The 14,618-nt window shown below is 46.0% G+C and overlaps 1 protein-coding gene across 1 annotated transcript in view; it reads right to left on the bottom strand.

The window, feature by feature from the left end:
- The window catches only part of LOC123791794 (guanylate cyclase soluble subunit beta-2-like), a 71,051-nt gene extending 56,526 nt beyond the window's left edge, over window positions 1-14,525 (bottom strand). The window contains exon 1 of the mRNA XM_087864911.1: window positions 14,409-14,525. Within this exon, the coding sequence (XP_087721037.1) occupies window positions 14,409-14,525 (117 nt within the window). The remainder of the gene's footprint in view (window positions 1-14,408) is intronic.
- Window positions 14,526-14,618: the final 93 nt, after the last annotated feature.

The raw sequence follows: 14,618 nt of genomic DNA on the forward strand, positions 1-14,618 counted from the left end.
CTGAGCTCTAACAGCTCTTTCTGGGAACAGAAATGTACACCCTGCTTGGCTGTGTTTCCAGTTCCACACCAAAATGTAGTCTTTTCCCTTCACCCCGTCTTGTCCTGGCTCCACCTGCAACCCCCCCACGTGACTCATTTATGAGACCACACCGTAGCCTGGCATTCAAAGCACTCTCTCGAACCATCGAAATTTATGTTTCCGTTATCCCTACCACTGCTGCCTTAAGCTAACCCAAAATGCCCTCCGCCTCTCCCCAAATACAGATGGCACTTCTCTTGTGGTGTTTCCACCCCCTTTGCTCAGTCACTCTGCGGCAAGTCTTGGCTCCATCGTTGCCTTGTCTCTCGAACCGGCCCCACTGCCTCTGCCAGATACTGGCTGCCATTCCCTGTGTCTCGGGCTCACCACTCTATCCGTCTGTGTCCTTATCACCACAGGATTGTTATATTACCACATCACAAGTGCACACACGTATTTCCCATTTATCTGTCTACATACCCATCAACACACCTACCCATACACACACACACACACACACACACACACACACACACACACACGTCATTTTTGCATATCCTTTTTCCCCCCTCTCCTTTGCTAAATTGTAAGTTCCTTGGGGACAGAAGTAGGTGTAATTTATCTGGATTGCAACTAAACTGTCAAGATGGTATCTGGCACATAGTAGGTATTTAATAAATACTTATTGAAAAAAGTAAGTACTGAACTGAAGCCTGGAGTTTAAAAGCATGAAAATGTTTAAATACCTCCAGGCATTTAAAATCAATTCAATGTTAACAAAGATAGCAACTGTTTATCCTAGCAATGTTTGCAAGAGAGTGCCGAGGCCAACGAAAATACCGTGCCTGCCGCCTAAGCCTCCTAGTGTGTGACAGAGGACAGCAAGGCACAGGGGAGTCGGCTGGTGGCTTATAACCACGTGGGATCAAGTTATCTCATTATTTAATGAGTTGAGGGTCAGTGGGACACGTGCTCTAGGACCAGTGCTGGGTCTTTGGCATTCAGTGGTCTCTGAAGCCAGCGGCACAAGTGACCATTTGGGGGCTCCAAACGTTTGGGTTGGCGAGCAGCCCCCTCACCCTCAGCTGGTTATAAATATGCTTTCTCCTGAATATTAAAATCAGGGGACTTTCTCTGCCCCTGGAGAGAGCAGAAAGACGCAACTGACTGGCTGGCCCTGCCTATGGGAGAGGTTTTTTGTACTTGCTTCTCACGCACCAGTTCAGGGGATTCTCATGAAGATACACTCCTTATACATTTGAGAGCCTGATTGGAATGGGCAAGAGAGACAAATAGCTGCCAGATTCTCTAGTGCTCAGGAACCAGCGCCGTTAAACTAATTACATCGTCAGGCAGGTAGGGACCCTCACTGGCTGGTGGCACCCAAATCTTTTGAGAACTACTTGGATAGTAGCCGCGGTACCTTTAAGAAACACCAGTGTTCAAAAAAAGTATTTGTTTCCTTTTTAGAAAAAATCAGAAAACGTTAAGCTTGGCTAAATATTTCTCCTGCAAAGATCACTTTGCACGTTCCATATCTAATCCTGCTCCTGGGGCCTGCCATCTGTTGGCGGGGGATGGGGCCCCATAATGTAATCCAGCCTCAGTGAGCCCAGAGAGGGGGTGCGGCTTAGAGGAAACAGCTTTCGCTCTGGAGCCAGATGGCTTTCTGTCTCTGTGCTTTAGAGCTCCGTGGCTTTGGGTAAATTACCTACCCTCTCTGAGCCCACTCCACTTAAGAGCTAAACTGAAATAATGGTGCTTACTCTAGAAGAACTATTCTTAGCGTTGTAGAGGAATGCTTCCGGCTACCCAGCTTGCTGGCCAACCCCACATTTTACCAGCTGTTTGACCCCGCACCTTCCACCAAATCCCATTCATCCCTCAGTGGTTTCATCTGGAAAATGGGGATGAGAATGGCCCCTTCCTTGCTGGTTTGAGGTAAGGCTTAAATGAGATGGTAGCTACGAAACCCTGAGCACGGAGGGCATGCTCGGGAAAGGATACCCGTTCTGCTTGGAGAATGTGCATTTTGAGCACGAGGTGCTCTACACACGGACGCCGAGGGGAAGGGAGGACAGAGGACGCTGGGAGGCCCTTACCATGTTGCTGCAGAGGCTGCCTTCGGGCAGAAGCAGTCGCGCAGGAGCACCAAGGTCCTGACCGACATGTCAGCCCCCGGTCATTCAGAAGAACCCCTGGCAGCTCCCTAAGCCTGTCTTATAGCGTCGGGGCATCCACAGGGAAATCAGGAGCTGATCACGGCCTTCCAGCAAGGAGCCGACTGTTGAGTCCTTAGTCACCGAGGGAGTGAGAAGTAAGGCTGCCCCCACCAGCTAATGCATGGGCCCCGCTGCCACATTCCCCTTGGGGTGCACCTCCCCACAGCTCATTCCTTGGGGGTTCAGCCTGAAACTTGAACTTCTCCCAAAGGTGCCAACATGATAACAGCACCGTGCTGGCAGCTCGGAGCCTCCGGGGCCTGGAGCCAGCCGAGAGCCACAGAGCCCTCAGTGGGCTGCTCCCCTCCTGTGGGGGAAGGCTCGGGGGCAAGCCCATCCTGACCGTGCTGGACCCTGGGGCTTCCCTTTGCTTCCCACCTGATCTGGCTGCAAATTCCGAAACTCACTTTGCTCCCTCTCCCACTCAGCTCCCCCGCAGAGAGGTTGGCGTCTCATTCTCTATGATGCATTCTTTCCTAATTTGGCCGAAGTGGGAGGCCAGGATTCCCGAAGCCCAGGAGGCTTTTGCAAAGACATTCATCCTTTCATTTGACAGGTCACAGTCAGTCACCTTCCTGTGTGATGTCCCCATGGTGAGCACCTATGGGCTACAGAGGCTGAGATGTGGGCTCTGCTCCCAGGTGGCCAGCCACAGGGCCCTCTGCCCCCAAGAGCACTCTTAGAACCCTGACCTTGACTTTCGGGATGCCCCTGGGATCCTGCTGGAAGACTGCCTCGCAGATGAAATTGCCTTTTGAGAGGTCTTTTTAGTTCTTCTTTAATTAAGCCTCCTTGGACGCAGTCCAAAGATGGCCTGCCTTGACCAGAACTTGACTCTGTGATGTTATAATGTGAGACTCCCTGGTGCCTTAAAGTCTTACCTTCCTCCCCATCCGCACTCCATTCAGGCTCTGGTAACCTGTCTCCTAGGGCTCTAGTTCCTCAGTGTTGTGATCAGAGGTGAGAAACCCAGTCCCCAACCATGTCCAGTGGATGGTGCCAACAGCACCTCTAACAGGCGGGCTTTGGTGTAAAAACAAGAGTAAAAGTAAGTACAATAAAGCTCAAGGGGTTGGGTAAGCGCTCGAGCTTGCACGGCTCTGCAGATGTGTAGGACAGCCCCGTGGATGTGACACTGGCCATGGCAGCATCTCGTGAACCTACGATGCCAGGGACGGGGACATGACCCTGAAATGAATGGCCGGGCATCTGCCATGCCCTCCTTAAAGGACAAAGCATCTCTATCTTTGTACCCCCAAAACCCAACACATACAGTCAAATTCCAAATGCTGTTGCAAGATTTCTCCCCTCTCAGTAGGCTCTCCTCCCCACCCCCCCAGATCCCTCTCCAGGCCTGCCCCTCCCCCCCTTTCTGCATTCCCCCCCCCCTTAGAAAGCTCGCCTTGCCTCCCCACCCAGTAGGCTCCCTTGTCTGTCACCCCTCCTCCTGTCTTCCTCACACTGCCCTCTCCACGGAAAGACCTAATACTCAGACAGACTGGTACTTATTTAAGACCCTTCTTCTTCCTTTCTGAAACGGAGACTGCTTATTCTCAAAAGCTGGCCTCTCTCTGCGCTATTCCTGTGCGGAAGGAACATGTGTTCAGGAGGAGAAGAAAAGGCTCTGGACTAGGTGATTTCCATAATTATGCTTCCCAGGCCCCCACCACCATTCAGCTGACAGTCTTTTCTCCCCTGCCAAGTGGGCCTGCTCCGGCTCTCTCTTTTGCACCCCCAGCCCTCAACTCTGCTTTTTCAAACACGCCAGCACTCTTACATTTCACAATAAGTAAATGGTTAAAAAAAAAAAAAACATTTTCTTTCTCACGCAGCAGATGGCAGGTCTCAGGAACTTAGTGGAAATTAGGCTTTCTGATTTTCTAATAAATTTCGGTATCTCACACAAAAAGCACAAGCTCATTCTGATTCTGATGTTAAGTACCATATGGCAGATCATTCGTGGGCTGCGGCAGCTTCCTCCTCAGGGTAACGAGAAGGGGGGATCTTTCCTAGAACAACGAGATGGAGCTTGTATGGACCAATTGGATTCCTCAGCGAATACCATTCGATAATAATATTGTATATGGCAGTGGAGCAATTATCTCTTTTTTATGGTATGTGTTAATTTTCACTGCCAGTTTTCCTAATTACAACTGCCACCCAAAGGACTACTTTTTGTAAATACCCTGTAAACATTTGAAAAGACATAGGCAGTGTGTGCGTGGAGAAAAACGTCCCCGGATTTTGAAACTGTCTGGAAAATTGGCTGACGTTTTACATGTTTTTCAATGGCAGAGGCAGCCTAGGGAGGAACTTCCCATATATGGAAATTCCCTTCTCTCTTCTGTGACAAAAGGGGCCCCCTGCCCCGCTGTAACCGTTGTTCTGAGGGTCACTTTTCATGGCTACTTCTTTTGGTCTTCAGGGTGCAGTTCGGTGAGCTTTGCCAACTGTCCCCACCTGGGTAGTTCACCAGCCCACACCCCAGTAAGAAGATAAACTACCTCCGTCATCACAGAAAGCTCCCTCGTGCCTTCTCAGCCGGCCCCCCCACCCCCAAGGACTGTTCTGATAATCTCCATAGATTAGTTTTGCTGGCTCTTGAACTTAAGAACTTCATATAAATTACATCAGACAGCACGTTCTCTTCTGTATCTGGCTTCACTTTTAACCTGTGTTGGGTGCATTGAAGAAACTCATTCCCCAAATTGACGTATGTCTGCAAACACACACTCCTTTATACATAGTCTGTGGTATGTGATGCAATCCTATACGACACCTGTCAGCTCCTGTGGTCTACGGTCTAGGTCTCAAGTGTCATGAGAAACTGAAACTTTTCATTTTGCACATGACAAGGGGGGGGAGTGAGAAACCATCAGGAGGTTACTGGAGTCGATCTGTGTAGTTTGAGGAAAGAAAGGAGAGCAAGAGGGCAAGGAAAGAGTACATGGGAAGAAGATTTTCTCTGATAAAATATAACCATTACCTGGTTTTTGTTTGTTGGTCTTTGCATTTCTAAGACTGTAGCTGCCTTACTCTTGGGGAGCCCAAGAGGAGGAAACTGAGATTAGCTAGTATGCACCTGGCTTGCGAAGAGGGACTGGGACGTAGGAGACATAAACTATGATGTGAGTGCATCCGAGAGACCGAGAGAGGAGGTTCGGTTTCAGCCCAAGGCATAGGGTGCTCTCGGAGAGGTGAGTCCTGCGTAACTTGACTCGCACCACACGTGCTGCAGGGTTGGCCTTGATTTCCTCCGTGGGGGGACTAGTATCTCACCGAAAGATGGCTTGACATAGCGATTGCCTGGCTGAGAATATAGCTGCGAAATAGAGCCAGATTTCTTTCAGGCATGTTTTCATATTTGGAACTTCAGCATGCAGAAACAACAGGGTCACTTCTCTGTATGAACCTTCAGGAAAAAATTTCCGGAAGACAGGGTGATTCCTTTTTTTCTTCCAGTTTTATTGAGAAATAATTGGCATCTTGGTTTAAGGTCTACAGCAGGATGGTAGGATGTACATAGCATCTGAAGTGATTTCCACAGTCGGTTCAGCTAACATCCACTTCTCATTGAGATACAAGAAAAAGAAAGAAAAAGGAAAACAAATTTCTCTTGTGATGAGAACTCACAGAATATACTTCTCTAACAACTTTGCTGTATACCATACAGCAGTGCCGGCTGCAGTCCTCATGCGGTTCATTACATCCCTAGGGCTTACTCATCTCAGAACCAGAACTTGTCCCTTTTGACCACCTTCCTCCAATTTCACCTCCCTCCCCCCTCCACCTCTGGTTATCACAAGTTTGATCTCTTTTTCTAGGAGTTCTTTTTTTTTTTTTTAAGGATTTTACATATATGTGAGATCATACAGTATTTTTCTTTCTTTGTCTGACATATTTCACATAGCATAATGCCTCCTGGGCCCATTTATATTTTTGCAGATGGTAGGATTTCCTTGTTTTTAATGTCTGAGTAATACTCCACTGTGTCTGTGCATGTCCGTGTGTGTGTGTGTGTGTGTGTGTGTGTGTGTGTACCCCACAACTTCTTTTTCCCTTCATCCATTGATGGACACTTAAGTTGTTTCCATGGCTTGGCTACTGTAAATAATGCTGCTATGAACATGGGGTGCAGCTATGTCTTCAAGTTAGTGTTTTCATATCTGTTGGATATATTCCCAGAAGTGGAATTACTGGATGATTTGGTAGTTCTATTTTTAATTTTCTGAGGCTCCTCCATACTCCATACAGTTTGCCATAGCAGCTGTACCAATTCACAGTCTCACCAACAGAGCGCAAGCGTTCCCACTCTCCGTATCCACTCCAGCATTGATTACTTCTTGTCTTTTCATGGTGGCCATTGTAACAGATGTGAGGTGCTATTTCACTGTGGTTTTAATTTGCATTTCCCTGTTGCTTAGTGAGGCTCAGCATCTTTTCATGTACCTGTTGGCCTTTTGTCTGTTTTCTTTATTATGTTATGTTAGTCACCATACAGTACATCCTTAGTTTTTGATGTAGTGTTCCATGATTCATTGTTTGAGTATAACACCCAGTGCTCCATGGAATATGTGCCCTCCTTAATACCTTTTGTCTATTTCTTTGGTAAAATGTCTATTTAGATCCTTTGCTGATTTTTTAATTGGATTGATTTTTGGAGGTTTTTGTTGTTGATTTTGGAGGTTTTGTTGTTGGTGAATTCCTTATATATTTTGGATATTAACCCTTTATCAGATGTATAATCTGCAAATATTTTTCCCATTCTACGGATTGTCTTTTCATTTGATTGATGTCGTCTTTTGCTATGTAGTAGCTTTTCAGTTTAATGTAGTTCTATGTGTTCATTTTTTATTTTGTTGCTTGTGCTTTAGGTGCCATATCTTTAAAAAAAAATCATTTCCAACACCCATGTCAAGGAGCTTTATTCCTATGTTTTCTTCTAGGAGTTTCATGTTTTCAGGTCTTACATTTAGGTCTTCAATCCATTGGAGTAAATTTTTGTGGGTGGTGTAAAATGTGGATCCAATTTCATTCCTTTACATGGGAATATCCAATTATCCCAGGACCATTTATTGAAGAGGCTGTCTTTTCTCCATTAAGTACTCTCGGCTCTCTTGTCAAATATTAATTGACTGTATATACTTGGGTTTATTTCTGGACTCTCGATTCTGTTTCATTGGTCTGTTTATCTGTTTTGATGCCAATAACATACTATTTTGATGACTGTAGCTTTACAGTATAGCTTGAAATCAGAAAATGTGATTCCTCCTGTTTTGTTCTTCTTTCTCAGGATTTCTTTGCCTATTTGGTGTCTTTGGTGGTTCCATATAAATTTTAGGAATGTTTTCTCTCTTCTGTAAAAAATGCCATTGGAGGGACACCTGGGTGGCTCAGTCGGGTAAACATCTACCTTTGGCTGAGGTCATGATCCCAGGGTCCTGGGATGGAGTCCCACATCAGGCTCCTTGCTTAGTGGGAGACTGCTTCTCCCTCTCCCTCTGTCACTCCCCTGCTTGTGCTCTGTCTCCCCCCCACCCGACAAATAAATAAATAAAACCTTTTTTAAAAATGCCATTGGAATCTTGATAAAGATTTCATTGAATCTATAGATGGCTTTTTGGTAATATTGACATTTTAACATTAATTCTTCCAGTGCATGAACACAGGAAATCTTTCCATTTATTCGTGTCTTCTTAGATTTCTTTCATCAGTGTCTTATAGTTTTCAGAGCAGAGATCTTTCATTTCCTTAAATTTATTCCTATATATTTTATTATTTTTTGGTGCTACTGTAAATGGAATCAATTTATTTCTTTTCAGAAAATTCATTGTTAGTGTATAGAAATACTACTGTTTTTTTATGTTAGTTTTGTCTTCTACAACTTTACTGAATTCATTGATTCATTCTAATAGTTTTTTGGTTGAGTCTTAAGAATGGTTGAATCTTTAGAATTTTCTATATATAAAATATCATCTGCAAATAGACACAATTTTACTTCTTCCTTTCCCACTCTAATACCTTTTATTTCTTTTTCCTTTTTGTGCTTTTCTAACACTTATTATTATTATTACTTTTATTATTATTATTTACTTATTTTTGCCTATTATTTCTTTTCCTTGCCTGATGGCTCTAACTACGACTTCCAGTACTATGTTGAATAAGAGTGGTGGCAGTGGGCATCCTTGTATTGTTACTGATCTTAAAGGAAAAGTTCAGCTTTCTACCATTGAGCATGACATTAGCTATGGGCTTTCCTATATGGCCTTTATTATGTTGAGATATTTTCCTTCCGTACCTAATTTGTTAGGAGCATTTATCATGAATGATATTTTGTCAAATGCTTTTTCTATGTCTATTGAGATGATTGTATAATTATTTTCTTTCATTCTGTTAATCTGATATATCACATTGATTGATTTGCATATGTTGAACCATCCTTACAGTCCAGGAATCAATCCCACATGAGCACGGTGAATGATCCTTTTAATGTGCTCCTGTAATTCAGTTTGCCAGTATTTTATTGAGGATTTTTTTGCCTCTATATTTATCAGGCATATGGGCCTGTGGTTTTCTAGTAGTATCCTTTTCTGGTGTTGGTATCAGGATGATGCTGGCCTCATAAAATGTGTTTGAGTGTGTTCCCTCCTCTTCAATATTTTAGAAGAGTTTGAAAATGATTGCTGTTAATTCTTCTGTAAATGTTTGGTAGAATTAATCAGTGAAGCCATCTGGTCCTGGGCTTTCCTCCATTAGGAGAATTTTTATTACTGATTTAATCTCCTTACTAGTAATTGGTCTATTCAGATTTTCTATTTCTTCCTTTCTTTCTATTCTAGTCCTTTCTTTCTTCAGTCTTAGTAGGTTGTATCTTTCTAAGAATTTTTCCATTTCTTCTAGGTTGTCCAGTTTGTTAGCATATAGTTGTTCATGTAGCCTCTTATGATCCTTTGGCTTTCTGTGGTATCGGTTGTAATGTCTCCTTTTTCATTTATAATACTGCTGATTTGAGCCCTTTCTTTTTTCCCCCTGATTAGTCTAGCTAAGACTTTGTCAATTTTGTTTATCTTTTCAAAAGCCCAACTTATAATTTGGTTAATCTTTTTAATTTTTTTCCCATTCTCTAATTCATTTACTTCTGCCCTAATTTGTATTATTTCCTTTTTTTCTTCTAGCTTGGGGCTCAATTTGTTCTTCTTTCTCTAGCTCCTTAAGGCATAGAGTTATGTTGCTTACTTGAGATCTTTCTTGCTTCTTAATGTAGGCGTTTATTGCTACGAACTTCCCTCTTAGTACTGCTTTTGCTGCATCCCACAAGTACTTGTATGCTATGTTTTCATTTTCATTTATCTTGGTTTATTATCTAAATGTTCATAATAAGTGCTTGTTGTACTCTCTGTCATGCTAGCTGTGATAATAATAGCTCACTTCTACCGAGCCTCACCACATGCCTGGCACAAAGCACTGTAGGATGAACTTCATGAAACTGCTGTTCTTAGGAGCCAAACACTTGAATACCAACAGTTTCGTTTGGTTCCAGTTAATATTATTTCATCCTTACCACAATCCTATAAAGTAGGTCCTATTATCATTAACTCCCTGTAAAGATGACAACATTGAGATACAGAGAAGTTAAGTAGTTTCCTTGAGGCTGCAAAGCTAGTTAGTGTAGGAGCTGGTATTCAAGCTCAGTCCCAAGTCTCTATAGCCTCAAGAAAAGAATAAAAATGGTGGGTAATAACCCCTTTCTTTTTTCAATAAGAAGCTGAGGCCTGTCTTGAAATCAGGTGGTATCTTCAGAAAAATCTTTTTCCAAGAAAGTCAAATTCTGGCCCACAGAGGCCCACTTTCTTTCATCTGCTGCACTGGTGGATACATTTTACTTTGGACCTGGAGTTGGTGCAATGTTATGAAAACACCCTGGAAAATGGGTTCTCAATGTGGAACTCTGAGTCTATTTCAGAACCTTCCCCTTAGAACTGAGGAAAACAGCAAGAGCTGAACTTTTCCTCATTGAACCCAGTTCACTTTCACCCTCCCTAGGAGCCCCATGCTTCCGGGCAATGGTATCTATGTCATTCTAAGACGGCGTGCTTCTTTCTCTTTCTGTTTGAATTTCAACCCTTTGGGGATGTAGAAAGAGGACCAACAGAATTATTAGGCGTGAAGTGCCACCATGTGGCCAAATGACCACATACCAACAGCCCGCGGTGTGCTTGCTCCACTGTAAGGGAAGCCCTGGTATGTGTCTTTGAATTCCCACAAATCCAGATCACATGGAAGAACACAGCTCAGCACTCTGCACTCAGGTGCAAGTCCTCCCTAGGTCTGGATTAACCATGAAAATGTCATTCGTCTTCCCCTAGAGGCAGTTCCCTTCAGTGTCATACAGGGCTATGATTTTCGGGGGTAGGAGTCCAGGGACTGCAGAGTGAAGACACATTCGCTTTTACAAATTACATACAGAAGCCAGGCAAGAGTGGAGATGGGGAGTCAAATCAAACAGTAGCTCTGACACTCCTGCTAAGGCTCACTGAAGACCAAATTCAGCAAACTTCAAATCTCACCTAATCCATACTTCCATTTAATTTTGAGAAAAGCTGCAAATAAATCAGATGATCTGGGGGCCATATGTAGAGGAAGCATGACAATAAAGAATTGTCACATTGTAGTCAACTGACCATAACTGATATACTGATGTTTTTCATGAGCCCATAATAGTGTTGGCTGCGGTATTTATTGTGTGTTTGCTGTATGTCGGACACTCTGTGGAGTACTGTATGCGCATTGTTGTCCTACGGGCTCCTATACCCCATAGGTCGCTGGTGACGTGCCATTTTACAATCAGGAAACTGAGGCTGAGAGCAGTTGAGTAGCATGTCCAAGGCCAGCCAGCCACTGAGTGGAACAGTGGAGACTCAAGCCAGACCCCTGACTCAAGAGCACATTCTTAACCTTACGTTGGTTCAGTACTGTCTTCCTCCAAACAGTTACTGCAGGAGGCTGTACTACCTCTAATCGTGTCTAACACATTCCAGGATTTCTCTCTCACAGCTGCTCTAGAGCGTGCGACAGAGTTTTTGACTCTTCGAAGTGATGGCAAATCATCACCCTTTACTATGGCCACAGTTAGCAGTTACCATCTAGCAGGTAGTTTACCAGGCAGCCGTCATTTACCCCTCGCCGTCACACTGCAAGCTAAGAGCTAGGCTTATCGTGCCCTATTCTCATTTGAGAAAAATGAGGCCCAGAGAGCCTAAGTCACCAGCCCACATTTACTCCCCGGGGCTGCAGGGTCCACACAGGACCACCAGGTGAGAGCAGGTGGTTGCTCATTGGATGAGGCGGTGTGAGGGCCTGGCCCCAGCCCCACCCCGGGAAAGGGGCGCCTGGCCACTATGGCTGCCTGTGGGATCCTTGCTGCCCTGGTCCATTACACTCCACTGCCTCTCAGGAGCGCTTGAGTTCTAGAAACAGCCAGAAGGAATCCAGAGCTGGGTTTGGTGAGTAGGGTCAGTGAGCTCTCTGGACGTAGACAATACCATTTTGAATCAAAATCAAGACAGTTTTTCTTACCTGGCTTTGGCGCATGGCCTGCTGGCCTCACACCATCCCCCTCCACTGTCTGTGCTCTGTTCCCCGAAATTGGAGCATTTTCCTCACCTCATTAAATGCTCTTCCTCACACCAACATGCTCCCTCTCTCCCGAGCCTCTAAATGTTGGGGTACTCTGGCCTGCTCTCCGCCTCACTGCCCTTTAGATTTCCGCTTGATACCTTAGCGACTGCCTCTCCCCATGACTTCAGATTCCGTCTCTGCGGTGGCAGCTCCCGGTTTTGTACCTCTAGATCCAGCCACCCCCCTGAGCGCTACACAGTGGTGTCTAATTTCCCACATGGAAGTCCATGGAAAGCTCTGAGTTAACATCTACAAAATGGAACTTTTGGTTTCCCTCCGCAGTAGCGCTCCAGAAAACCCCCTGCTGCCCAGCCCCTCTGTTATCTTAGTAAAGGGCACCTGTGGTCCGTAGCGCCTCGGGCTAGACCCCCGTGTGTCTGCATCTAGTTGCCAGCAAGCCTAAAGACCTGGAAGTCCTGCTTCAGAGTCCCTCCCAACCCAGTCCTCTTGTTGCAGCCCAGTCCTCCCGTCCGGGCAGCCAGCGACACCTCTTGTCTGGCCCACAGCAGAGTGACCCAGCTGGGGTCCCAAGTTGTCCCTTTGAGCTCTTCAGTAAAACCCCCACCCAACAGCCACAGTCATCTTTTAAAAATTAAATCAGATTGTGCTACCCTTCTGTTCAGAACCCTTCAAGGACCACCCAGTACATTCCTTCCTGTACCGTCAAAGTCCCCTGATGCCTTCCTGCCTGGGGCCTTCACGCAGGCTCTCTCCTTGGCCTGACCAGTCCTTTCCCTAGTCTCACTTAATCCCTCTCTCATTCAGGGCTCTGTTCAAGTATCACCACCTCTGCAGGGCTTTCTCTGACTAAAAATCCCACCTCCTGCCCCTCCCATTCTCTCTTTTACTTCACAGCGTTTATCATTACCTGACCCATTATTACATTTGAATATATGTGCATGTAGCATAGGATTGCTTATTGTCTGCACACCCCTTCCCACCAAATTTATAAGCTCTGAAGGCAGGGATCTGGTCTTACTGTTCTACTCTCAGGGCCTGGAAGAGTTCTGAGCTCATACAGGTGCTCACAAATACCTTTAGAATAAATCAGTGATGTCTTTAAACTCCTTCCAATGCTATACCGCCTCCAGCACAGATCGTTTGCCCGTGACATTCCCTCAGCCTGAACCTCTCCCTGCAGCCCCCAGCCCTTACATTTTGATGCCTCATATTCCCCTAAAGATCTCAGCTCACTGCCACTTCATTCATTTATGCAATCTGTCAATCATTCAGTCAACAAACAGTTGTTGGTGTAGGCACTGTTCTTAACACGGGGCACAGGGCATGAACCAAATAGACTAAGCTACTCCCCTCACGGAGCTCACGATCTGATGGGGGCAAGCGAGCACAAGTGAATGTGTATGAGTGAGTCTGTGCCAGTGTGTATATGTGTGCGTGTGTGTACAATCATGTGTTAGACGACAGTAGACACAGGGCAGCCAGCTAATGCATGGCAGAGATTAAGAGCAGTGATGGTTGAGATAGGGTGGTCAAGAAGGCCTCTCTGAGGAGGTGACATTGGAGTATCTGAGTATGACAGATGAAGCTATGTAGGATCTAGAAAGCTCTCACCAAGCCACCCTGCCCCAGCCAGCTCAGATGCCCCCCTTACAAGTTCCCTGTGACACCACGGGCCTCTCTTCCAGAACTTACCACGATTCTGGTTCGTGCGTGCTGGTATAACCCTTTGATGAAGGTCTGTGTCTCCCACCAGACTGAAAGCTCCGTGAGAGACTCTGTTTATATTATATCCCCAGACACGGGCTGGGACATAGTAAATGCTCAGTATTCTTTGTCAAATGACAAACAAATGGATACACAAACACGGGCAGTTCCCCCAAGAGAATCACCAGCAGGCTTTGACACGCTCTGTGGCCTGGGAGGTCAACCAAAATGGCTACATCAATTTATTTGCAAAGCGAGTCTGCCCAACCCCTCCCCTCACCACCACCACACTTCCCCTGCCCCTTTCAAGGAGAACTGCCCTGATCCATGGTGTTGATGAGGAACTGAGGGGTCCATGTTTGGGGGGAGGTGGGAGCAGATGTCACCTGAGAATGCGTGTGAACCACAGGGGACCCTGGGCAAGATCCACCACGGAAGCCAGATCGGGGGTCTGGGGGCCTCTCCTGCTGAGGCTCTGGGGAGCTCGGATTGGTGTCATCCCACAGCAGTTCAGGGGCCGCTTCCTGGCTCCCCTCCCCCCCACACAGCTATACTGCGTCTGCGGACGCTTCTGCTTGCCTCTCTTTAGCTAAAGGAGGGGTAACACTTGCTTCTTGAACCCCGTCTGATCAAGTCTCCTTGATTTCTGTCCATCTGGCTTTCCAGGGCCGCTCAGTAGAAACCCTGCCCCTCAGTCAAGGGCATCCCCCTTACTGGCCACTACCCTTTCTGACTTTTCTGATAACCCTCCTTGTGCATGAAACAACAGCCTTTAGCAATCCTCTGCCAGAGTCTAAAGCTGTCTTTCAAGGGAACCTCCACCGGGAAGCTCTCTGTGGCGCCCGGAGCTACGTGCGCCCTCTGCCGGTGCCGAGCTGCTCTTGCGGGTGGACCGAGACGCCCGATGACGCAGTCAGTGCCCAGCACCGTCTGGCCCATGTTTGCGCGATCTTCCCTGCGCTGGGTTGCCAATTACCAAAGGGCGGAAAGTGTGTCTTATATCATTTTGCTTGGTATACAGCAGTTGCTTAC

This window comes from Ursus americanus, chromosome 10 (assembly GCF_024610735.1).
Source record: "Ursus americanus isolate L20-20 chromosome 10, mUrsAme1.1.p, whole genome shotgun sequence".
Taxonomy (NCBI): Eukaryota; Metazoa; Chordata; class Mammalia; order Carnivora; family Ursidae; genus Ursus; species Ursus americanus.